General features: G+C 39.9%; 1 protein-coding gene across 2 annotated transcripts in view; it reads left to right on the top strand.

Moving 5' to 3' along the window:
• xkr4 (XK related 4) overlaps positions 1-25,380 on the top strand; it is a 70,202-nt gene extending 44,822 nt beyond the window's left edge. The window contains exons 2-4 of one of the 2 annotated variants that reach the window (XM_008433523.2): positions 2,256-2,455; positions 16,631-16,985; positions 23,961-25,380. In XM_008433523.2, coding sequence (XP_008431745.1) covers positions 2,256-2,455; positions 16,631-16,985; positions 23,961-24,348 — 943 coding nt within the window. In that variant the 3' untranslated portion in view covers positions 24,349-25,380. Of the gene's footprint in view, positions 1-2,255; positions 2,456-16,630; positions 16,986-23,747 lie in introns of both variants that reach the window. The other variant, XM_008433521.2, reaches the window with a different exon arrangement.
• The last annotated feature ends 1,524 nt before the right edge of the window (positions 25,381-26,904 follow it).

A 26,904-nucleotide genomic window follows, 5' to 3' on the forward strand; every position in this document is an offset into this window, starting at 1 on the left:
CTTGAACTCCGCAGACAGGGCCTCTTTATGACTGCCAAGGAGCGAGCTAATGTCCGCGATTGTTATGCTAGCAGTAGCCGGCGGCGCATCTCTTTCTCGTTCAGAGGATTTTCCTTTGGCCTTGGACATGACGAAGTAAGTTTGAAAGAAATATTAACAACAGCAACAAAGAAAAAAAAAATTAATCTTTATAAAGGAGATGGGGTTCTAAAAAGGTATAAAAAGCACAAATGTAGCAGCAGTCCAAGCGTGCGTCTACTCCTCACGCATTCCAACCGGAAGTCCGCACCTGGGCACTCCTGATTTGTACCGTCAATGTGGCCCGTTGAGGGTGGCCATTATGCTGAACTGGCTCATTAAACACAACCTAGATTGGTCTAATTCACACATTGAATCCTGGTCCACCTGGTCTCTCTATTTGCCTGCAGTCTGCTGTTCATCCGAGCCCACTTCCTATCATTCAAGAGAAACAAGCACCTCCTGATCTCTCCAATGTCCTCTGACTATATCAAACAGTATTCAGATCCAAAGCTCTCTCTCCCTCATTGACTCCACAATTATGCCATAAATCTAGGTGCTCTGTTCCCTTCCAGCTGCCTTTTTAATCCTTCTCATCCACATGTACTGAATGCAGAAATTATTCACCACTCAAATCACCCATTGGAGCAGGCTTCTTTGGGTAAGAGAAGAGTCCTTCCGCCCTTGTATTGATTAGAGGACCAAATCAAATCAGTTTTAAAAAGTCCATTATCCCTCATCCACCTTTGAGCCTGTTCATGATGCCACTATTTTCACCCAACTCAACCTTTGGAACGCTTACCACCTCATTTGCACCTGGTCAAGTGGAAGGCAGCTTTCCGGATTCGCCTGTGCTGGAGAGACAGATGTTCAAAGGAACATCTGTCTCTCCTTCCTGCTTCAAGAATCCTCTGCCATCGTCAATACACAAGGACAGAACAACTTCCACTCACCTCTCTCTAGCATCTCTACCTACAATCAACTCAAGTAAGCTCTTATATTTCATGGCACATCTCCTATCCAACCCAATCTCACCTTTCATGTTTCCACACGGTGTGCCTGTTGCCAGCCAGTTTCTTACAGACCAGCATTAAAGTCGTTATTTTCTTTGTAATAAAATCTTTAAATTGTACTTGTCTCCTGAGTGTCTGTGCATGTGGATCAGAAAACTAAATACCAACATGACAGGCAGTGAGAAATGAATATCTTCTTATTCAGTGTATGTAAATATCTTGTTTCAACTGTATCATGCTGAGAAAATATGAGCTTCCCCAACACCAGAACTTTCTCTGGTAATATTTCTACCCAGGTCATTTTTTTTAAACACCAGTAATTGCAGGCAAGAAATAACCCTCAGCAGCAACTTTGTCGCCTAAAGTTAACTTTTTGGCAAATGGTAAAATTACCTCTATCTCATTGCTCAGCTACAAGGAATTGTTTAGTTAATCATTAGCTACTCATTTATTGAGTGTGAAATAAATCCAGGAATAAGTTTATACTTATATAACAAGAAAAATTTAATCACTTTTACCCAGTTATAAAATGTTTTTTTTAAATGGGTTTCTGAATTTGACAGACATGTTTGACAAACTAAACACAGTAAGTTAGAATTAGAAATAGTTATTGAATATTTCTATACATGTACAACTTATATTGTCAATGAATACATACATTGAGAGCATGTTTCTTTGAGCAAAAATTCTATAAAATCTGAATTTAAATCAATGTAATTGTTTCTAGTGTGCAGATGTCTTGCAGCCAAGTTTCCATAAAATCTTTTTTTATTATTATTTTTAAAGAATCTGTTTTTTGTGTAGGTCTACCACTACACTTTTAAGTTTGGATTTGCTCAGTGTAAGTATTTGCAGTTATCTGACATCAAGAATCAGATTCTAACACATTGCCAGAGTGCATTCATAACTATTCTTTGGTCATAAAAGGTTCTTGTCTGTACCATTTCATTATTTTTTTTACATTTTACTTGAAATTCTACAACACAAGCTATTTAAAAGTAGAAAGACATTTTTCCAAACTTATTCAGACACAAGACAGACTTCCGCCAGACAGTGATAGTTACACTAATATGGAATAGCTTTTTACTGAAGTGATTCTTTGGTGCTGCCCATACTTGTCATGGAATTAGGAAGTTGTCTTGATGAAAGTTTACTGTGCATCGTTGTTCTGACCCGTGATTTTATAACTGAGTTGTTAAAAAAGTTTTTTCCTGTTTTGTGTAGGTATTTCCATACCATGTATCTGGGAATACGGAGTCGTCAGAGTTCAAAGTCAGAACATTGGCGATACTACTGGAAGATGGTGTATGAGTTCGCTGATGTGAGCATGTTGCATTTACTGGCCACCTTTCTGGAGAGTGCACCTCAGCTGGTGTTGCAGCTGTGCATCATCATACAAACACACAATCTTCAGGCTGTTCAAGGTAACCCCCTACACCTTGTAACTGCTACTTTCTATTCAGTAGATTTACATACCACCAATTCTCAAAAAAGGTAATAAAAAATAAATCTAGCAAGTTTACAAATAATTTTAAAATTTCATGTATGAATTTAATCTCGTGCAGTCTTTTTTTCAACATATGCTCTTCAGCAGCGATTCTCAAGCTTTTATGTTCAAATATCAGAATATGATTTTTGGATCAACTCAAAGACTAGGACCAAGAAATAAAAAGCACTGTCCTTCTATTCATTAGGCCCTAGCAGCTAAGTGCTGCAAAGGCCTATTGAAATTGTGCTGTTTATTATGAGGCCCGAGCAGCTAAGCGCTGCGAAGGTCCTATTGTAATTGTACTGTTTATTAGGCCAGAGCAGCTAAGCGCTGCGAAGGCGTATTGTAATTGTACTGTTTATTAGGCCAGAGCAGCTAAGCGCTGCAAAGGCCTAATTGTGCTGTTTATTAATATAATTCTGCCCCCCAAATAAATTGGCTTTTTGGGGGCTTTATCATATTCAGAAACTCACCAAACTTGGCGGGCGCATAGAGCCCGTGTAAAATTTACGTATTTTAAGGTTGTCATAAAAATCGCAAAAGAAACTGCTTAACGGCGCCCTCTAGAAAATTTCAAAAGACCCTTTCGTATTCACTTACTTTGTCGTAGAGACTTGAAATTCGGTACACTTGTAGAGCTCCCCAAGACAGTCGGAATTTACAATTAATGTCATAATGCAAGTATGACAGGAAGTCGGCCATTTTGGATTGAAGTTCCGATTTTGACCCCATTTTGGCCGTTTACAGCCGTCACATTTGTTCGAACTCCTCCTAGGGATTTCGATTGATCGGCTTCAAACTCTGTGAGATTGTTCATAAGGCATGGCCGATTCAAAGTTATCAAAACAGTGAGTTTTCGTGCATGCTGAAGGAGTCATACAGGGGTCAAAGTTCACCTATTCGCCTTGAAAAACAAAACTGTTATAACTCTTACACAAAAGCTCACAGAGGCACCAAAAATTTTCAGTGATTGATCATCGGGTCCCCTCCAATACCCAATGGTCAAATGATATCACTTAGGCCAGTGCTTTTCAAACTTTTTTGAGCCAAGGCACATTATTTTAATTGAAAAAATCTCGAGGCACACCACCAACCAAAAATGTAAACAAAGATACTCTGTATACTCTATATTACATATATAGTCATTCTTATCAAAGTCTCTTGAATAGGAATCAACACAAAAATGCATTTTTAACACATTTTACATTTCTTATTTCAAATTGCACTTAACACGTCCACTTCAAAAATACACAACACTGTGGTCTTAAATTTAAAGAAGATGTAGAAAACTTCACTGTTTTACAAACTAATCCACAAGCATTCTTTTAGCCAGAATACAGAAAATAATTCTTATTCTGAAAGAAGCAATAATATTTGGAAAACATTTCACTTTATATTCACTGTTACAATATGAAGAGTTTCATGTACAAAATGTCAATATCTGTATATTTTACCCAACTAGTGTGAAAACTGTGCATGTTTGGATGAAAACAGATCTGATTTCCTGGCAGAAATTGAAGAAAGACAAAGCTCTTCCTCAACAACTCTCAGTCTCTCTCTGGTTTTAGTTTTTATAGTAGCCAGACTAGAGAAGCTCATTTCGCACAGATATGTTGTGGGAAATGGACTCATGTTCTTTCCAACCCAACTACTGCTGAGCTTCACTGTCTTTTCCATCACTGTCTTGCTAGATACGATGCTCTCACCGCTACCTGTAACATTCATGCATCACTAATTCTCTTGTTGTAATGTAAAATGCTGTGTACCTACTGCCATCTAGTTGTAAGAATATTACATGATTACGCCGCTAGTCACTGCTACAGCAGACACTCAAAGATGGCATTATTTGCAGATAATTCATTTTCAAAAAATCTTTTAAAATCAATTACCGTATTTTTCGGACTATAGAGCGCACCTTACTAGCACCTTCAAAAAAAATTTTGAAAAAAAACAACAACAAAAAAACAAAACTGGAAGCTGCTCTCGATTTTCCATAAGGACCCAGCAGAGGGCGGCGTCCTAATAAATCTGCTGCATATATTAAGGACGCTGCACTCCGTCTCCAAAGCCGAACCATGGTTTCGTTCACACCGAGCTTAAATGCAGCGGCTCTATTTCCCTCCTGTAGTGCCAGATCGACAGCCCTCAACTTAAAAGCTGCATACGAGTTTGAAAACATTTCTTCGTCGTGACTGCTGCTAGCATGTGGTTGAAAATCTTTTGATTTACAATTTTGACTTCTAATGATTCACTTCCTGCTAGAGAGCCCCTGGTGGTTGAAGAAAAATACACAGCAAAGCCACATCGGGCTATAATCGGGCATGGTTCAACGTTTAGAAAAAAAGTAGCAGCTTATAGTCCGGAAAATACGGTACCGTAGGTGAAATTGAATAATTTCCACGGCACACCTGACGATCACTCACGGCACACTAGTGTGCCGCGGAACAGTGGTTGAAAAACACTGACTTAGGCCACGCCCCCTGAGAACAGGAAGTGACATGTTTTACGCTGAACGGTCGCTATCTGACCCCTTTGACCTAATCAACATGAAACTCTGTCCACAGACAGAAAACATGTTGGTGTGTTATGGATTCCAACCCTGTTTGTTTTCAATGGAGTAGATGGGCATGGCGGTGTGGCGAAGTGACCTTTAATGCCGTGTCCATACGTTTGGCTCTAGATTCCACAATTTTGAGCCCAGCTGCACCAAACTTGAAATGAGTGATCCTGGTTGGATCCCTTACGATCCTATGTCGTCATAGTCTCACGTCATATAAGCCTCGCCCCCTCAGAACAGGTAGTGCGTTTTTTTTTTTCCTTGGAAAGCTCCATCTCGGGCTCGCTCAACCTAATCAAGATGATTCTGTGTTGGATGACAGATAACAAGTTGGTCTTTAAAGCGCCAAGAGTTTTCAGTTGAGGATGTGTTCGTGGCAGCGCGGCGAATCAGAGGTCACGCCACCGCCATACGTTTGGCTATAGATTCCACATTTCAGCCCAGTTGCACCAAACTCACAAGGACGCATCCTTATCCATCCCCGAACAGGAATCCATAACAGTCGTTGATGGGTGTGGCCTAATTTCTCTACAGCGCCCCCTAGATTCTTTTAAATGATCAGCCACAAGCCATGCTTTTACCTAGAATTATAAAACTTGGTACATGTGTGTATCTTCTCAGGCCCTACAAATAAGTCTCTTGGAGCCATGGAGCGAAACCAACAGGAAGTCGGCCATTTTGAATTAAAATCTGCCTTTTCCTGTTTTTCATAGATGTCGCATCTGATCAAACTCCTACAGTTTTTGAGATACAGACTTCAAGCTCAGTCAGCAGAGAGTTGAGACATTAAAGGTCAAAAGTTATCACAGGAATTTTTGTATGTCAAAAGCATATAGTCGTGGGTAAGTGCCAAACTTTTACTCTTCGCCATGAAACATCAAGATGCAATAACTTCCCCATAGAAGGTCACAGCTGCATAAGACCTCCTATGTCTTACTACAGATCAACCCTCATCACATTCACATGGTCAATTGATGACATCACCTTAGTCGTGCCCACTTCCGACAGTCACCCATTTTCTCTACTTTATATCTTACTTTTACTGTGTTATTCATATGGAATTAATCCTCTTCCACCTGACATAAAATGACCTGATGATGAACTCTATAAATGCTGGCTGACCTGTGGGGGTGTGGCCAAATGGCAGTCCCTCGCCTTATGCATACGATTGTCTCTAACTCACACATGCACCTTCCGATTGGCACCAAACTGGATACGTATGACCTTTGCTCACCTCTAAACAGCCCAACATCATTGAATTGTAAATCGACCTCCAGTGCGGCCCCTAGGTCATTCCATCAGCTATATCTCCTCGCTACATCGGCCGACCTGCAACAAATTTTCAGTGTGTGGTTCAGGGAACCATGCCGAACTCATCTGTGCTCATGGCCTGGCGGACGCATGCTTACACTGCTTGAGAGCACACACGGTGGCAGGTGGGAGGCGGTGCTGGATCCCCCATGGTGGCTTTAGGCCGAGCAGCGCTTGGCTGCGAGGGCCGCTTAGGGCTCCGTGGATCTTTAATTAGGCCCGAGCAGCTAAGCGCTGCGAAGGCCTATTGTAATTGTGCTGTTTATTATTACGATTCTTGCACCCATTAGAATTGGCTCTTTGGGGGCTTTATCATATTCAAAAACTCACCAAACTTTGCGGCCGCATAGAGCCCGTGCATAATTTACATATTTTAAGGTTCATAAAAAAAAGAATCGCACAAGAAACGTCTCAAGGGCGCCACCTAGCAACTTTCAAAAGACCCTTTCCTATTCACTTACTTTATTGTAGAGACTTGAAATTCGGTACACTTGTAGAGCTCCCTAAGACGCTCGGAAGTCGACAGTATGACAGGAAGTCGGCCATTTTGTACTGAAGTTCCGATTTTGACTGCGTTTTGGCCGTTTACAGACATCGCATTTGATCAAACTCCTAGGGATTTCGATTGATCGGCTTCAAACTCGGTGAGATCATTCATAAGGCATGGCCGATTCAAAGTTATCAAAGGTTTGAGTTTTCGCGACTGCTAAAGGGGAGTTTCCTGGGGTCAAAGTTCATCTATTCGCCATGAAACACGAAACTGTTATAACTCTTACACAAAAGCTCACAGAGGCACCAAACTTTCAGTGATTGATCATCATCGGGTCCCCTACAATAATCAATGGTCAAATTCACTTAGGCCACTCCCCCTGAGCATAGGAAGTGTCATGTTTTACTCTGAACGGTCGCTATCTGACCCCATTGACCTAATCAACATGAAAATGTGTCCACAGACAGAAAACATGTTGGTGTGTTATGGATTCCATCCCCATTTGTTTTCGATGAGTAGGTGGGCGTTGCGGCGTGTCGAATTGACCTGTAACGCCGTCGCCATACGTTTGGCCGTGAATTCCACAGTTTGAAGCCCAGGTGCACCAAACTCACTAGGCTGGATCCTTGTAGGCTCCTCGACAGGAATCCATAACAATATTTTGTGGGCGTGGCCTAATTTCTCTACAGCGCCCCCTAGAATATTTTAATTAATCAACCCCAAGCCATGCTTTAATCTAGAAGTATGAAACTTGGTACACATGTGTATCTTGTCAGGACCTACAAAAAAAGTCTCTTGGAGCCATGGTCAAAACCCAACAGGAAGTCGACCATTTTGGATCAAAGCCGCCATTTACTGTTTTTCAGAGACGTCGCATCTGATCGAACTCCTACATTTTTTGAGATACAGACTTCAAACTCAGTCAGCAGAGAGTTGAGACATTAAAGGTCAACAGTTATCACAGGAATTTTTGTATGTCAAAGTATGTGGGCGTGGCTAAGTCCCAAACTTTGACTATTCGCCATAAAACATCAAAGTGACATAACTTCCACAAATACAAGGTCACAGCTGCATCAGACTTCCTATGTCTCACTACTGACCAACCCTGATCACATTGTCATGGTCAGATGACATCATCTTAGCCCCGCCTTTTTTCGACAGGAAGTTGCCTGTTTTTCTCCTGTATGTCTTACTTTTACTGTTATTCATATGGAATTAATCCTCTGCCACCTGACATAAAATGACCTGATGATGAACTCTATCAATGCTGGCTGACCTGTGGGGGCGTGGCCTATGGCAGTCCCTCGCCATATGCATACAATTGTCTCTAACTCACACATGCACCTTCCGATTGGCACCAAACTGGATACGTATGACCTTTGCTCACCTCTAAACAGCCCAACAGCATTGAATTGTAAATTGACTCCAGTGGATCCCCCGCGGTGGCTATAGGCCGAGCGGCGCTTTGCTGCGAAGGCCACTTTAATTTTACTTACAACTTTAAAAGAAATTACGTTTTATGCCTACAATTGCCTGTTTGTGACTCAAATTGTGATGGTAATACATAATTACCATCACAATTACCAAGAAAATGAAAGATAAGCTAAGAGTGTTTACTGTCAGAGATGAGGCAGTACATGAAATCAGTCATTTTCGCAATGTTAAGAGAACCAGAATGATTTCCTTCCCAATGACACTGTCTGATATAAAAGAGAAAATACTCTCTCTAACCAATGACCAGCTGAATATTGAAACTCTAATTGTACATGTAATTGTCACAGTAGTCGGTGATGAGCGAAAGGTCAAGAGTAAATTATCCAGGGACCCAATAATGCTCCTGCGGGCCATAGCCCTCCCAATCGATGAGATACTGCCATCCACGACCTTGTTGATGGGAGTCCACAATCCGGTGAACAGTGAAAGCCAGATTCCCATCTATGTCATGGGTGTGAGGAGGGGGCTCAAAAGGAGGGCACAGTGAATTTGACCATTGATTATTGTAGGGGACCCGATGATGATCAATCACTGAAAGTTTGGTGCCTCTGTGAGCTTTTGTGTAAGAGTTATAACAGTTTCGTGTTTCATGGCGAATAGATGAACTTTGACCCCAGGAAACTCCCCTTTAGCAGTCGCGAAAACGCAAACCTTTGATAACTTTGAATCGGCCATGCCTTATGAATGATCTCATCGAGTTTGAAGCCGATCAATCGAAATCCCTAGGAGTCTGAACAGGTTTGATTTGATAAACATGGAATGTGGTATGGATGCAAAGGGATGATGGGAGGTGGAGACAGACTACGGTAGGACTGATAACTTTTTCAATTTCGTAGGGACCAGTGAACCTAGGGGAGAGTTTTTTGGACATGGATTTAAGAGGGATGTTGCATGCAGAAAGCCAAGCCTTTTGTCTGGGTGAATACTGTGGGGCAGATGTTCTTCGGTCAGCGTAGCGTCTGTTCTGTTCTGCAGTATGATTGAGGGCAGTGTTGGATCTGTTCCAGCATGTGATGTGGTACTGAAGTCAGAGATTTATTTTTCATCTGAGGGGAAAAGTAGTGGTTGATAGCCTAGGGGAAACTTCAAAGTGAGAAAAACCCAGGGGAGATACTGATTCCAATCTGATGGATTGGTGGAAGTGAGACATCTGAGAGACATCATGATTTTCTGAGGGGAACGAGATGACATGATTTAGAAAAATGATCAATGATGGTAAGAATGGCGGTCATACATTTTGATGTGGGGAGTCTGGTGACAAAGTCGATGGAGATTTGTGACCAAGGGTGCTTCGGAATGGAAAGGGGTTGCAGGAGACCAGAAGGAGGTTGATGAGAAGGAAGATTTGTTTCTTGCACAGATGGGACAGGCTAAGACGTATTCTTTGACATCTTTGTGTACTGATTTTACCCACTAGTTGCTCGAGGCCACCAGAATCTGCAGTTGATGTGAGCAATGGTGCAACTGATATCAAGGTGAGCAGAGAATTCTAAAAGGCTGCCGGAAGGCTGCGTCAGCTTCGAGTGTCCAGATGAATTAAGTTTTGGTGGAAGTAAGGGTTATGAGTGGTAGTGCGGTTTGACTGTAATTACGAATGGACCGTCGGTAGAAGTTGGTGAACCTGAGGAACCTTTAGAGCTGTTTGCAGGTTTCAGGAACTGGCCAATCCAGAACAGCCTTGATCTTCTCCTCGGTCGGTCTTACCTGTCTGCCCTCAAAAATGAATCCCAGGAATGTGACTGATGGTTGATTAAACTCGCATTTTTCCGCTTTGATAAACGACTTATTTTCTGAGAGGCATTGCAAAACAAGGTGGGCATATCTTTTGTGTTCAGCAATGTTTTTGGAGCAGATCAGAATATCATCTAGATAGATGAATACAAAAACGTTCAGAAAATCACTCAAAACGTCATCAACTAGGACTTGGAAAAAAAACTGGGGCATTGGATAATCCAAAAGGTATAACGGGATACTCGAAGTGTCCAATGGGTGTTTTGAATGCCGTCTTCCACTTGCATCTTCTCCGCATCTGTCCCCCTGGCAGATGCGGAGAAGATGATGTGTTCCTGAGGTCGAGTTTAGTGAAGACTGTTGCGTCATTAACTGGTTCCAAAAGCTGAGGAGAGAAGGGGTAGAGGGTATTTGTTTTTAACAGTTATTTGATTCAAACCTCTGTAATCAATGCATGGCCTTAAAGAACCATGCTTTTTCCCAACAAAGAAGAATCCAGCAACAAGGGGAAAATGATGAGGGATGAATTATGCCTGCAGAGAGAGAATCTTTAATATACTGTTCCATGGTTTCGAGTTCTGGACGGGAGATGTTATTTAAATGGCTGGGTCGAAATGGGGCTCCAGGGAGAAGGTCTATTGCACAATCATATGGGCGATGAGGTGGAAGAGAAAGATCTTTAGAATTACTGAATACTGGTGCTAAATCGTGATAGTCTTCTGGGACAAGCAAAAGATCAGGAGGGCCAGCCTCTGATTCAACTGCCAGGGATGGACTAGGTGGAACTGCTGAGCAGAGACAAGTGGAGTGACAGTTAAGTGACCATGCTTCTACATGAATTTCAGACCAATTAATGTGAGGGTTATATTTCTGTAGCCAATCAAAACCTAGAACTATGGAGGAGTTTGCCGTGGGAAATACATAAAAAGTGATTTGTTCTGTGTGATTACCGGAAATAATCAACTGTAAAGGCCGAGTCTTGTGAGTGATCTGGGGCAACGTTTCACCTTTCAAGGGCTGTTGTAAAAGAATATTTTAGTAATCGAGTACTCTATAGAATATTTTTACGATTGTCCAAGGAATTCTCTCTCTTCCTCTTTCTCTCTCTCTGAGTGAATGGAGCTAGAGACGGGCGTATCAGCTTGAGTAGATTTTTGAGTCTTCTTTCTACTTTTTTTCTGCAAGGTGTTTTGAACACTTTTCTCTTTAAAAAGTTACTTGATCTTTAGTTTTGGTTGTTCCAGACTTGTCCGGTAGCTTTTGCTACCGGTTTGGTTTGGCTTTTGGCATCATGCTTGTTGTGGAGGGCGGTGTGGAGTTTGAAAAGTTGACACGTCGGCATGCTGACAAACTCATACCAACAGTGAATTGTTCAGTAGAGGAGGCAGCCTTAGCTGTTGGAGGAGCAGTAAGTTGTGGTGGTGTGAAATCTGCTTCCCATATGAATGGAGCGATTGTGATTTTTTTGATAGTACATCCAAAGTGAATGATTTGGTTGAACGGGGCGTCGTAATTCATGACACATTCACACCGGTTCTCCTGCTGGTTAGTCCAGTTCAAATGCACCCCCGTTTATCAAAAATTATCTCCTTGTTGAGGAGTTGTCACGCTATGGACAGGTAGTTTCACCCATAAAGACGGTTTCTTCAGGTTGTAAACCTGTGCTTCTTAAACATGTCGTGTGTCATAGAAGGCAGGTTTTTATGATCCTTAAGGATACAGCCATGGGCAGATCTAGAAAAATACCTATGAGGTGGCAAGAGGGGGGCAAGGATTTTTCAGGGGTGGCAGCATATGCCCATATATATATCAGTGACGTGCAGTCAGGGGAGGCAGGTGAGGCAATGCCTCACCTGTCATGGAAAAATAATATATAATAATATAATCATTTAGAAAGATATTTTCACCCTGTGGTTTGTACTATAAAGTACCTATTTTTATTTAATTTAACCAAATCTGATGTTGTTTTTCTTCAAAATCGCTGAATTTTCGCATTTTCCCATTCAAATGCTTAGAAGCGAAGCCGGTGAGGCAGCAGCGAGCTGAGCCTCACCTGGGATTACGCAACCTCTCGCTAACTGTGCTGGCTGCTATTCTATTAGAGCATTCTCCTCCTGTCTGTACGTCGCCAATGAAATGGCTAAAAAAACATTTAATGTATGATTTGCCATAATTTAGCTTATGTATTTAATGTACTGTGTTTTTATTGTCACGAACTGTGTGTGTAACGTGTTTGGTGTGCTAAGGAGCGATCAGAATGGCAGAGAACAGATTCGAGGTGAGGCAGGCAGTTCTCTTGCCTCATCGCTGGGGGCGCTCATGATTCCAAATATTGTGACTCCACAACTGCATAGTAAGAGACAGTAACAGCAATCTAGCTATACAGTAGCTGCGCTGATACAGAGAGCGAGAAAGACGTCATTTTGAGTTGTACTTTAACAGTTTCTCCCTTTGCTGTTAAGCACAGCACGAAATTAATAATATCTACATGTCTAAGTTTGATTGAGATCACGGATTTATTCTGCGGCGGCGGTACGGCTAAGCATCACATGTTAAAGAATAGTCTTTTTGCCCTCCAGCATTGTATGCATGCGTGAAATTTCCTTATGTTAACAATAACAAGCAGGGGTCTAGATTTGTAAATCCGATTATAATTAAGTCGGTGCCTCACCAGCTATGAACCTCACCGCACATCACTGATATCAGGAAATCCTACCAATGGCTGGAAAAAGCTGGACTCAAGGACAGCACAGAGGCTCTCATCCTGGCTGCACAGGAACAGGCCCTAAACACCAGGGCCTGGTGTTTCTTTGCATGATTGCAGTATTTTTCTGACCACTGATATTCCTGACTCAATGGAGAGCAATGGCGTGTGTGTGGCACACAATAATTCATGTAATGTCCAGTCCAGTAATATATATATCCATCCATATATACATCAGTGCTGCTGCCTCGGGGTCAGTTTCTCTCGCACTTCCCGCTACTTAGAAGTAGGTGTCAGGTTACATTGTGTTGCATTCAATGTTGTCGGAAAAAAGAGATTTATGCGCTTAATGTCCGATTTGCCATAACTATTTATTGAACTCATTGTCACTAGCTGGGATGGCAACAAGGGTGGCAAGGCTTTCAGTTGGGGTGGCAACTGCCACCCCAGGCCCCACCCCAGTAGAGCCGCCCCTGGATACAGCTAATGAGCTTAATCTGTCCTTTAATTTCAAAGTAGATGGGCTTAACCAGGGGTGAAAGTAAAGGGGTACGGCAGGGTACTACGTACCCCTAAAAGATTTAGAGGGGGTACGCAGTACCTGCAAGAGAGAGGAGCGGCTGTCTGCTGTAAAAAATCTGTGGGTTTACTGTGCAGCCGCGACTGCGCCCACTAATCAGCCGTGACTGATTCGTTTTTCAAGAACAATCTAAAACACGACTTAATCAGTTAATAAATAACTTGTTTCCCATTTCATATGGTCTCTGGACTGTTCGTGCTTTGCTAGAGCAGGGCTGCAACACGTCGATCGCAGAAGGTTTTGAGTCGATCTCGGCATTAGGTGACAAACTAAACGCCGCCAGGACGCTGAGAGAGGCACTTCCTCCTCTGTCTCCTTATCAAAACGTTAATAAAGAACAACAAAAAAAATCAACAAAACGTGTTCAAATTAATGATTCAACAACAATAATCTCAGTGATTATTGTTTCAACAAGGTGTTGCGCAATTCTGTGGGTTTCGGTTCCATTACCAAAATAACTAGCAGAGCAGGAGTTTAAAATGAACTAATCAACCACCGCTGTGTTCATGGAGCTTATTAATAATCGCAAAAATAAATATCAAGCCTGAAAACCTAATATTGTAACGGACTAAATGTTAAGTTTTTAACGTAATCTCTGGTCGGGAGGTTGCCATGGCAACGAGTGTGCTTAAATGACAGAGACGGAGAGTAAAAAGGTGCGAGTGGTTTAGAGTTGATCACCTGTTTGGTTAGTTTTACCTTTGTCTTGGCGCATCACAGCCGCTGTAGTTTCTGAACATTCAATAAACTACAAACTTCGACTAATAACCTCGTTCATCTGTGAGTATACGTCATTCAAAACAAACATCAAACACGGTAAATTAAGTATATTAAGTAAATTAAGTATTTAACAAAAAAATGGCTTCTACCGCAATAATTATGTGAAATTAAATTAATTGTCTAATTTTAAAAAAGTTTTATTGCTCTCTGGCATCTTGCTTTGAACTTAGTCTGAGCTCTATCAAACTTTTTTTGTGCCTCTTAATTAATGGAAATATTGATGTTAATGAGACTTTCTCCAAAATAACCTTTTTCAACCTTTAAAGCTCCACTGTTGAAAATGAGGCTCTAACATTCACAAATGACATAGAAATAAAATCCAGTMCAACATCTGGTTGAGGTGATTCCTCTGGAACCTGTTGGAGGAAAAATATCCCAACTTCAGAAGATGTGCTTTTAACTTAACAGAGCTCTGTGGTTCCTCCTATCAGTATGAGAGTCAGGATGAGGAGGCGCCATGTCAGGAAGACGAAGTGGAAGCTGCAGGACCTTCAGAACAAATAGGTCATGATGGTAGGCCTACTGTTTATCCCTCTGTCTGGACACAGGATCAATAGAACCAGTTTAAAAGATAAAATGAATGGTTATATGCCAGACATGGAAAACTGAGATGACTCCATGCCATGATGTTCAGGATTTAGGTCTCATGGCATCTCAAGGTGTCAACATTACAGCCAGTGGGGTTAGAGAAATACAGCTTTATTTTGTAGTAATTCAAGAGCTACCTAGCTTATATATATTTATTTTTTTGTTTTTTTGTCATAGCACCCCCAAGAATTTAAAACTACTTTCACCCCTGGGTTTAACTATATGGTTTTTGCCTCTTCCGAGAATATGAAATGTTTTGGTTGTGGTGCATATGGTCATATAATTTGATCGTGCCCAGAAAAGCTCAAGAATGCTGGTGATTGTGGCGGTTCTGGTGAAGCGGGCTGCGGTGCCGCCGAAGTGGGCCGTGTGACCGCTGTTGGTCGGTGCGGGTCTTGATGTTGCTGGAACCGGGGTTCCTGATTATCCTTGTGCTGTAACTGCAGAGGAACAACCTGAGGTGTGATCCTTTATAAATTATGATCATTCTAATGAAGTTGATATTACCGATAGAGAGATGAAACATAATCAATCTGTCAGTAGTTTTGATGCAGATTCAGGGTAAAAAAGAACTGATAAAGTTTTTTGTGAAAGCTTTTGTGAGGATGACAGCATGCTTGATGAGGAATTGTTGAACAGTTTCTGGGACAGTTCCCAGAAACTGTTCAGCAACTTTGTTGCTGAACCTGCTAACAGCAGCACTAAAGCTCTCAGAGCTAAGAGAGCGAACAAAGAGACGCTCTTTGTTCGCTCTCTTAGCGAACAAAATCCTGTCTTTGAGCCAGGATTAGCAGAGTCTGTATCCTCCTGCTGAAATTATGAAGTTTTTTACAAAAAAGTCCAAAGAAGTCCAAAGAAAGAGAATAACTCGGTCCAAACAGAAATCTCAAAACACAGAAAGCGGTCAGGGCAGGACCTGCTGCAAACAGTCTGGGGGCCGACCATGGCACAGGAGGCGGACACCTGAGTGAAGTTGGCCCCCCCACCTTCTTCAAATCAGACAAAATTGGTGTCAACGTTTGTGCTACGTTTGTGCAGCAAAAATTTTCGTTTGTGCTGCTATCATTTTAAAGATATAAAGAAATGTTTCTAGAGGTCATCCAAGGTCAACCAGCCCCCCACCTTCTTCAAATCAGACAAAATGGGTATCAATCAACTCAGCTACGTTTGTGCTGGTTTGTGCAGCAAAAAATTTTGTTTGTGCTGCTTTGGCTTTGAAGATATTAATGAAAGTGTAAAGGTCAAAACGTCAACCAGCCCCCCCACTTTTATGAAATCAAACAAAATTAGTGTCAAATGTTAGTGCTACGTTTGTGCTGGTTTGTACAGCAAAAATTTTCGTTTGTGCCGATATCATTCTAAAGATATAAAGAAAGTTGGATTTCATAAAAGTTGAGGGGCTGGTTGACGGACTGGTTGACAGGAACCATGTCTACCTAGATCATTAATAAATAAATGGTACATTCTTACTCTCATTATTATGGCATTTAGCCATAATAAATGTAATTTTGGTCATTCTAAATGACCTAATAGGAGAGAAGTTTGGTCTGCTTTAAGGTGTCTTTTGTTTGGTATATGTAAACTTCTGGTTTCAATAGGGAGTTTAAAATGAAAACATTAATGTCCAAGTTGTTTTAATGCATTTTAATACTTTTTTAAACTTTTCAAATTACACTGCAGTCCTCAAACGCTTTCTTGAAAATTTGAACAACTTGACTGAGACCCATGAAACATTGTTCTGCTTTCTTCCTGTTTCTACTGCGTTAGGAGATTTTTTACGTTAGTACATTCAGAAGTATGTGTGAATGCTTTGTGTTTAGTTAAATCATTGGTCTTTAAACTTTAACCTCCTGTGTTTCTTTCTGTCTGTTACAGGGATGACAGCAGCAGCCTCACTTGTCTCTCTTGCATGGGCTTTAGCCTCCTACCAAAAGGCTTTACGAGAGTCCCGGGACGACAAAAAGCCCATTGGCTACCTTGCAGTCATCATCCAGTTTTGCTGGCACTTCTTCACTATTGCAGCCAGGGTCGTCACATTTGCCCTCTTTGCCTCTGTTTTTCAACTCTATTTTGGCATCTTCATTGTCCTGCACTGGTGCATCATGACTTTTTGGATTGTCCACTGTGAGACAGACTTCTGCATCAGCAAATGGGAGGAGATTGTGTTTGATATGGTGGTGGGCATAATATATATCTTTTCCTGGTTCAACGTCAAAGAGGGATGTACAAGGTGAAAACACTTATGAGCACACTCTTATCTTAACCTTGTGAAGACATATTTTTTAGATAGAAGGTATTTGTAAACAGAAAAGGTTTGCTTTAATTTAGGTTCTGCAGAGTACTTGTTTTAAGGACCAAAACATTTAACCTAATTTAAGAATGGGGTCATAACATTTCTTTAGAACAATAAGAGTACATAATTATAAAAGGATTCATTTGTCAACAAAAACAGACAGTTTTTTTTAAGATTTAGTTTTTTAGTACTGAAGAGTGTTGTTAGTGAAGTCAAACTAACAAATCACAATGCAAAGCAGAAATAAAACAAAAATAGTATTTCGGAAAAAAAAGTTTAAATATTTTTGCTTAATTCAAAATTGATCATTTTTGGATAACTGATTCTCTATTTACTGCTGTGAAGGACCTATATTAATATTTTGGAATATTAATATGGTGGATTTAGAGCATTTTAAACTTCCCAAAATGGCAGCTTGCGCAGAAAAAGAAGCTGATCTTTCACTGTAGTTTTTTTTAGCACTAGTGGCCTTTGTTTTGTGCATTAATACATTGGTTAGCAGACTTTATCAAATGCAGAGCAACAACAATGTTGTTGCTCTGCAATGCAGAGCATTAACCTGCTCTGCATTGTGCGCCTGAAATGATAATACTGCTATTACACAGCTTCAGTTTCACATAATATCACTACCAACATGCTCTATTTAGCAAAGTCTAATAATAATAATAATTTTTAAAAAAGAGTGTTATTAAACTAAAATATTTTAAAGTATAAAGACAGGGTTATAAGGCCAGGTATAAATTAAATAACCTGCTGAAATAAAACAACTGAAACGAAATTTCATCTGTTTACACTATACTGACGCAGTGTGTTCAACCCCGTTACAGTCTGGTCAACTTTTACCCTGGGTTCAACCCCGTTACTTGATACGTTATTTTTATTTTTTTTATAATAACGGCTAATATTTATTGGACTGTATGCAAAGTTTAAAGAATGAGTCAAAAATATAAAAAAGCCTGATTTAATGTTTATTTTAAAGTAAATTTTCATGATTTATGAAAAGTGCTTTTACATCAAGTTTCCATATTCTACTTATCAGTCTAATTATTGTGATTCAGAATAAAATAAAATATACTTACAATTAGTTATTTTAATCAAGGGACAGTTCAAAGGAACTGGAATAATTAGTTTAATTATGTTATACTCATAGAGGAATGAAATTGTAAATATACTTACAATTAGTTATTTTAATCAAGGGACAGTTCAAAGGAACTGGAATAATTAGTTTAATTGTGTTATACTCATAGAGAAATGAAATTGTCCTGTTACCGGGTTGAATTTAGAGCAACCTAAATAAAGAAATTCGTAATAATAATGCATAAAGTGGGGAAACATTTTCTTGGAGGTTCAAAGAGTCCTTCAACACAGGCAGTGTTTGAAAACAAATTTTTTTTGTAGGATATTTTTAAGTAACCTGAGACCCCAAAATGTGCCGAATTCAGAGAATCACCCAGCTAGAAAGAAAACATTTAAACTGAGTAAACACACATTGCGTGATTAAAATGACTGTTCAGAGTTCTAAAATACTGTTCATACCTTTAGCTCTGTTGCCTGTTTGTATCCAAGCAGTTTGAGACTAAAATCCTGCAGAACACAGCACAATGAAAAAGACCAAACAATATCAAAACTGTTTTTCCTAAGCTAGCGTTTCTCAACAGGGGTGGTAAACAAGTCTTCTGTTTATCTGTGCGACTCATAAATCCGTCATTCCTTGTGATAATGCACATGCGCACACCGATGCTACGTCACATACAGCTTACTCAACAGATGTCTTACAAATACGTCCTACCTGTGGAAGTTTCGTTTCATTTGTTTTATTTCATCGAAGAGTATGGTAAGCTTTATTTAATTCATTTTATACCTGGCTTTTCTTAAGCTGCTGTATTACTTCATGTTTTTAGTTTACATGACAGGCAGTTTGTAAATATATTTATAAATGGCTTTAATTAGCTAACTGCAGTGTTGTTACAAGTCATTGTTTGGCAGTTAATCAGGACAAAATACGTTGTTTTGTCGGGTATTTTGTCCCTATACTTTGAAATATTTTTACTTTAATTACACTCTTTTTTTTATTAAACCTTGCTAAATAGATGTTGGTAGCAATACTATGTGGGACTGAAGCTTTGTAATAGTTGTGTATTATTATTGTATATTAAGCATATCCTAAAATTTCAGGTGCACAGTGACTTGCGCAGTTCGGTGGACACATTGTGGCTGCTCTGTATTTTATAAAGTCTGTTATACAACATATTAATACCCAAAAATCAGTTGCAGTGATCTGTTTGTAGATGTCTATTTAATTTAATTTAAATAAAAACCGGTTTCTGATACTGTTTTATTCTTACAAACACCTCTGTATTTAAAATATTTTTAAAAAGGCAGGATATTCTAGTAAAATGATTAGTACATACAGCTACAGCTTTTCATTTTAAACGGGTAGCACATTCAGATGAAGGAAGTGATATTTATTAATATACATTAATATTACACCACTGTTACAGCTTCAATCTCACATAATATTGATACCAACATCTATTAAGCAAGGTTTAGTAAAAAAAAAACAAGAGTGTAATTAAACTAAAATACACTGCTCAAAAGAATAACTGCTCAAATAACACATCCTAAATCTGAATGAACAAAATATGCTCATTGAATACTTTGTTCTGTACAAAGTTGAATGTGCTGACAACAAAATCACACAAAAATCATCAATGGAAATCAAATTTATTAACCAATGGAGGCCTGGATTTGGAGCTACACACAAAATTAAAGTGAAAAAACATACTACAGGCTGATCCAACTTTAATGTAATGTCCTTAAAACAAGTCAAAATGTGGCTCAGTATTGTGTGTGGCCTCCACGTGCCTATATGACCTCCCTACAACGCCTGGGCATGCTCCTGATGAGGTGGCGGATGGTCTCCTGAGGGATCTCCTCCCAGACCTGGACTAAAGCATCCGCCAACTCCCGTGACGTTGGTGGATGGAGCGAGACATGATGTCCCAGATGTGCTCAATCGGATTCAGGTCTGGGGAACGGGCGGGCCASTCCATAGCTTCAATGCCTTCATCTTGCAGGAACTGCTCACACACTCCAGCCACATGAGGTCTAGCATTGTCCTGCATTAGGAGGAACCCAGGGCCAACCGCACCAGCATATGGTCTCACAAGGAGTCTGAGGATCTCATCTCGGTACCTAATGGCAGTCAGGCTACCTCTGGTGAGCACATGGWGGGCTGTGCGGCCCTCCAAAGAAATGCCACCCCACACCATTACTGACCCACTGCCAAACCGGTCATGCTGAAGGATGTTGCAGGCAGCAGACCGCTCTCCACGGCGTCTCCAGACTCCGTCACGTCTGTCACATGTGCTCAGTGTGAACCTGCTTTCATCTGTGAAGAGCACAAGGCGCCAGTGGCGAATTTGTCAATCCTGGTGTTCTCTGGAAAATGCCAAGCGTCCTGCACGGTGTTGGGCTGTGAGCACAACCCCCATCTGTGGACGTMGGGCCCTCATACCATCCTCATGGAGTCGGTTTCTAACCGTTTGTGCAGACACATGCACATTTGTGGCCTGCTGGAGGTCATTTTGCAGGGCTCTGGCAGTGCTCCTCCTGTTCCTTCTTGCACAAAGGCAGAGGTAGCGGTCCTGCTGCTGGGTTGTTGCCCTCCTATGGCCTCCTCCACGTCTCCTGGTGTACTGGCCTGTCTCCAGCCTCTGGACACTACGCTGACAGACACAGCAAACCTTCTTGCCACAGCTCGCATTGATGTGCCATCCTGGATGAGCTGCACTACCTGAGCCACTTGTGTGGGTTGTAGAGTCCGTCTCATGCTACCACGAGTGTGAAAGCACCACCAAMATTCAAAACTGACCAAAACATCAGCCAGACAGCATAGGTACTGAGWAGTGGTCTGTGGTCCCCACCTGCAGAACCACTCCTTTATTGAGTGTGTCTTGCTAATTGCCTATAATTTCCATCTGTTGTCTATTCCATTTGCACAACAGCAGGGGAAATTGATTGTCAATCAGAGTTGCTTCCTAAGTGGACAGTTTGATTTCACAGAAGTTTGATTAACTTGGAGTTATCTTGTGTTGTTTAAGTGTTCCCTTTATTTTTTTGAGCAGTGTACTTTAAAGTATAGGGACAAAACAACCCACAGAACAACGCATTTTGTCCTAATTAACCGCCAAACAATGACTTGTTTACAGTAGTAAGGACATTGCAGTGGGCTAACTAAAGCCATTTATAAATATATTTACAAGCTGCCTGTCATGTAAACTAAAAACATGAAGTAATACAGTAGCTTAATGAAAGCCAAGTATAAAATAAATTAAGTAAAACTTACCGTCGATGAAACAAAACTTCCACAGGTTGAATGTATTTTATAGGAAATCTGCTGAGTAAGCAGTATGTGACATAGCATCGATGTGCGCATGTGCATTTCCACGAGGTAGGACGAATTCATGGGTAGCACAGATAAACAGAACGCCTGGATGTAGAATGGAGCAATGAACAAAATGTGAATCAGGATCAGAGAATCTGGCACTGAACAGTGAAAAATCAAAAGCTTATAGTGGCAGATCAAGTGAAACACATGATGGTTAGGCGGAGCAACAGGTGAATGGCATGATGAGTGAAGATTACTAGTGGTAAGCATAAATAAAAATGATAAAATAAAACTAGCAACAGGAAAGAAACTAAAGAGGACTTAACAATAAACCAAGAGAGGATAAAACCAATCAAATGAAACTAAATACAAATGAATGAAGAACAAAATGCAAGAATTAACTAAGAAACTAAACTAAATGCAGAATAAACTGGTAGGGCAAGACCATTCGAGCAATAATTAATACAGATGACTGTATGGCAAGAACAGACACTATTTCCAGATAAAGACGACATAATATTCTTGAAGTGCCATGGATTTGTTGAGATCATATATAGTACTTAAAGGAAATATATCTTACAGATGATGGCAGTAAGAAACTTATCACTTACTTGTTTTTAATTTTATTTTATATATTTATTTCTTCAATATTATTTTTCATGTCACTGTTAATGTCATGATGCTGTTAAGTGACTCCATGACACTTTCAATTTGACTCTTTAGGACTTGATTAACAACCAGCTTTGTTCTGTGTAATTTTTGCGCAGTTAAACTATTAATCTATAAATTAATAGACAGGTCTATTGAAAAATATCATCCATGTTTCTGTCTCATATTTGTATGGCATTAAAAGAATCTGGAAATTTAGTTTTTTTCCATTGAAAGCACTGGTTTGCACAGTAAATGCCATGTGGGTGAAATTTTATGGATTTTATGTCCCATTCTCCTGAAGGCAGCACAGAGCTGCATCACCAGAAACTGACAGAAACAGAGTTATTAATATAGTTGCAGTTCTACCTATGTTTCAATGTTGCCAAGAACAGATTTTTGCAAATAGTTTAAAGTGGTATTGTTCTACATCTTTTAAAATTTAGTAACTTGCATATTGGAATATTGCACAGAACAGGAATATTTTTTTCTACTCTGATTGGCTGCTGTTAGGCCTACCGATTTTAAGTTGAATGTCCATTGCAGTTTTCTTAAGACACCTGTCTTAAGACAGCCATGAGAATAGAAATTATTTAATTTCTATTCTCATGGCTTTTTTGTTCTCTGGGAAATTATTTTTGTTGATAATACAGAAACAACCATAAAAATGAAAACATCAACAATAATGACAGTAATATTAAAAATAAAATATTCAGTTCAAAGTAGCCTACAAATTATTTGATGGGGGCGGTGAGGGTCCTGGATAGTGAATAGGGGGGCGCTGGCCCACAAAGGTTGAGAAACACTGTCCTAAGCTAACTTATTTATGTCCAGACACTATCTCTTTTGTACTTGACTGACGCTTGAGAATCAGGGACATTCCAATAAAGGATGGAAGCTTGTCGCTTGGTCAGACGGATATCTCCACTAGTGGATTAGGCTTTTTAGACCAAAAAGGAAACAAAACAAAGATTGCATATGCCTCTAAACAAACAAGCAATAGATAAGATATACTTCAAGCTAGTTAACTAGCAACCAAAATAATGTCATGAACAAAATAAAGTATCCAGGCGCAGAGAACTTCTTAATGTTTTGATATTTTAATGAAGCAAAGTTAGTTATATAATATTTGAGCGTAAAAACTAACAAACTGTGGGAAGATGAAAGGTGAAAGCAGTCGAATCCAGGGTGAATGAAAGAAGAGGGACTTAAATGCTGGGAGCTTGACTGGGTGTACGATTAGAGAAAGTCACAATAGTGAAAAGACATTGATGGCATAGAGGAGCAAGGAGCAATAAAACTACGGAACAGGCAGAACATAATCTAAAAGAAATAATGAATAACTATTTATTATTAACTAAAATAAGAACAGACTGATCTAAAGAAGGAAACAAAGGCTGATCAAAATAAGGAAAGAGAAAACAAGGAATGACAAAAGACAGGCAGAGACACAAATAATCAAAATACAAATCTTGAAAAAAATCTACAACCCAAGATCCTGACAACCACCTTCAGTTACCAGTTATTTTCTTTAATTAAGCACAGGACTTGATATTTAGACTTTAAATTAAACAGTATTTTCTTTGTTTTTAATCTCACTAATACTACAAAGTCCTCCACCTAATATACTTTTTGTTATTCTATCTCATTTGTTTGTGCAGGTATCGACTGTCAATCTATTATCTAGTGATCCTGGTGGAGAATGCCACTCTTAGTGCATTGTGGTATCTTTACAGAACACCTAAAACCACTGATGCCTTTGCAGTCCCAGCACTCTGTGTCATTTTCAGCAGTTTCCTTACTGGTCTGGTTTTCATGCTCATGTACTATGCTTTTTTCCATCCCAATGGTGCTCGCTTTGGACGCTCTACTAGCTGCCAAGGGCTTGATATGGACCCAACAGCTCAGTTCTCCACACTACCTTCTGATGGTGGTACCAACTCACTGCGTTCCAGCCGAGGAACCACTGGAACCTTAGAGCGTGACATTGGAAAGTATTCGGAACGGGATAGCTGTATCCCAGTGTTTCAGGTCCGACACCCAGTGCCATCCACTCCTTCATCCCGTGCTCCACGCCTAGACGAGACTGTTATCAAACTTGACCTTTGTAGGAATCAATACCCAGCCTGGGAACGTCACATTCTTGACCGCAGTATACGGAAAGTCATCTTGGCTATGGACTGTTCCATGACTCCTCCTCGTCTGATGTACAAGGATGATGCCATGGTGCATGAGCGACTGGAATATGAAACTGCGTTGTAGTTTACCTGCTGTGATAGTAGCAGTGCAGCATCATGTTGGCCTATAAAACAGCTGGAGGATTTGTGGCTATGCTTAGTCTACTTTTTCACATCCCGTATTTTTAGCACTCCTCTTCAAACTAATGGATCTAGTTGGCACTTTTATGTAGTTACTTTCATTCACTAGAGGATTTTTTCCTGATTTACAACAAGAGAATAAATCGATACTGAAAACTGAGATAATGTACACCATAATATAAATGATATTCAGTCAAACATGAACACTTCCAACATGATTCATATTTATGCAGACTTTAACCTCCTGTCACCCTCAAAACACAAACACTTACATGTTGGTCATGGGGTACATGAGGACACCAGTGTCCTTATGATAGTCAATGCGTTTCTTTAAAACAACTTTTATTTTTTAAATGTAAGGTGTAGAATGGATGATAAACACCCTGTTTTGGTAGTGCCACAAGGTTCCTAGAACTCATCTTTTAGTAGTTATTCAAGGCACAGCTCTAACTTGGCAAGGATTAGTGAGTTTCTTTGTATCTCTAAATATTAATATTTTAGGGAAATATTCACACACAAATAGTGAACTATAAGAAGCCAGCAGTCGAAGTAGCATTTATGTCCAATCATTCCTTTATTAATTTTTTTTTTGGGATAAAATGAACCAAGTCTGTCTGAATGAAGCAGAAAGGAGCAAACCAAAAGGATCAGCAAGTTGTTTTTCTACTACATCAGTCATACAGAATCCCAGAAAAATAAAAGATGGCCACTTAGCCAGTCTGCTCAGTGGAACCAATCTTTACACATCTGTGGTAAACCAAGGAAAATGTGTGGAATGGACAGAGGATGGGAGGAGAACATGTCATGAACAGGGGAGCAAGATGGAGAAGAAGAGAAAATGTTGGAAGACTGCTGCCTTCGCCAGAATAAACACAAGAATTTGTAGTTCTCAGCTGCAATATAAAACATTGTTTTATTTCAAAGAAAAGGTACTGTAAAAATGACCAAAGTCATTGTAATTTATTTGGCCTTTATCTTGAAGTGTATTTATTTTGAAAACCAAGTCTCTCTCTCTGTGTGTGTGTGTGTGTGTGTGTGTGTGTGTGTGTGTGTGTGTGTGTGTGTGTGTGTGTGTGTGCACTTGCGTACCTATCAAACAGAGGACATTGGCATTGTTTCACACTCACCAACAGGGGACCCTCCGGCCAAGAGGGGACATTTTTTAGGTCCCCTTTTGGACATGCTCTAAATCAAGTTAAAAACATGTTAAAAACCATCTGGAAATTTTTTTTAAAACTCTTGCCAAGAGGGGACATAAGTGTGTGTCATCTAGAGTGACACAAATCAGTCCACTTGGTCTTTTGATGAGCTTGGTCGGTGTGTGTGGGGGGGGGGGGGGGGGTGTGCGCGCATGTGTGTGTGTGATTGACAGAATGCAGAGAAGCTATGGTGGACTAGTTGCTGCATGCCTGAATTTGCTCTTTGCTGTCATTTAGTGATGCTACACAATTAATCATTTTGAAATTATTTTTTGTCATACTGCTCATCTATCTACAAGGGCTGTTGTAAACTAATATTTTAGTAATCGAGTAATCTATCAATTATTCAAGTAATCGGATTAAAACATTTTTTAAAATAAAATATAGGTAAATCTGGCATAAACCAGTGTTACTATTGGATATCACTATCAGTACAGTTTTTCATTTTTGTGCATCCCTAACAGTTACTTTACTGTAGTTTAGAAAACTAACCTGCAACAATAATAGCTCACTTTCTATGTTAACCTGATGAAAAGTTATAGAAAGGTCTGAAATTCTATTCAATTTAATAATAAAGAGGCAGGTTCACAAATACGCTTAGAAACGGGGGTGAAAGTAGTTTTAAATTCTACTACTAGCTATTGAATTAATACAAAATGGAGCTGTATTTCCCTCAGCCCACTGGCTGCAATGTCTACACCGCGAGATGCCATGAGACCTAAATTCTGAACATCATGGCATGGAATGCATCCCAGTTTTCCATGTCTGGCATATTACCATTCATTTTAGCTTTTAAAGTGGTTCTATTAATCCTGTGTCCAGACAGAGGGATAAACAGTAGGCCTACCATCATGACCTATTTGTTCTGAAGGTCCTGCAGCTTCCACTTCGTCTTCCTGACATGGCGCCTCCTCATCCTGACTCTCATACTGATAGGAGGAACCACAGAGCTCTGTTAAGTTAAAAGCACATCTTCTGAAGTTGGGATATTTTTCCTCCAACAGGTTCCAGAGGAATCACCTCAACCAGATGTTGKACTGGATTTTATTTCTATGTCATTTGTGAATGTTAGAGCCTCATTTTCAACAGTGGAGCTTTAAAGGTTGAAAAAGGTTATTTTGGAGAAAGTCTCATTAACATCAATATTTCCATTAATTAAGAGGCACAAAAAAAGTTTGATAGAGCTCAGACTAAGTTCAAAGCAAGATGCCAGAGAGCAATAAAACTTTTTTAAAATTAGACAATTAATTTAATTTCACATAATTATTGCGGTAGAAGCCATTTTTTTGTTAAATACTTAA

This window comes from Poecilia reticulata, linkage group LG17 (assembly GCF_000633615.1).
Source record: "Poecilia reticulata strain Guanapo linkage group LG17, Guppy_female_1.0+MT, whole genome shotgun sequence".
Classification (NCBI taxonomy): Eukaryota; Metazoa; Chordata; class Actinopteri; order Cyprinodontiformes; family Poeciliidae; genus Poecilia; species Poecilia reticulata.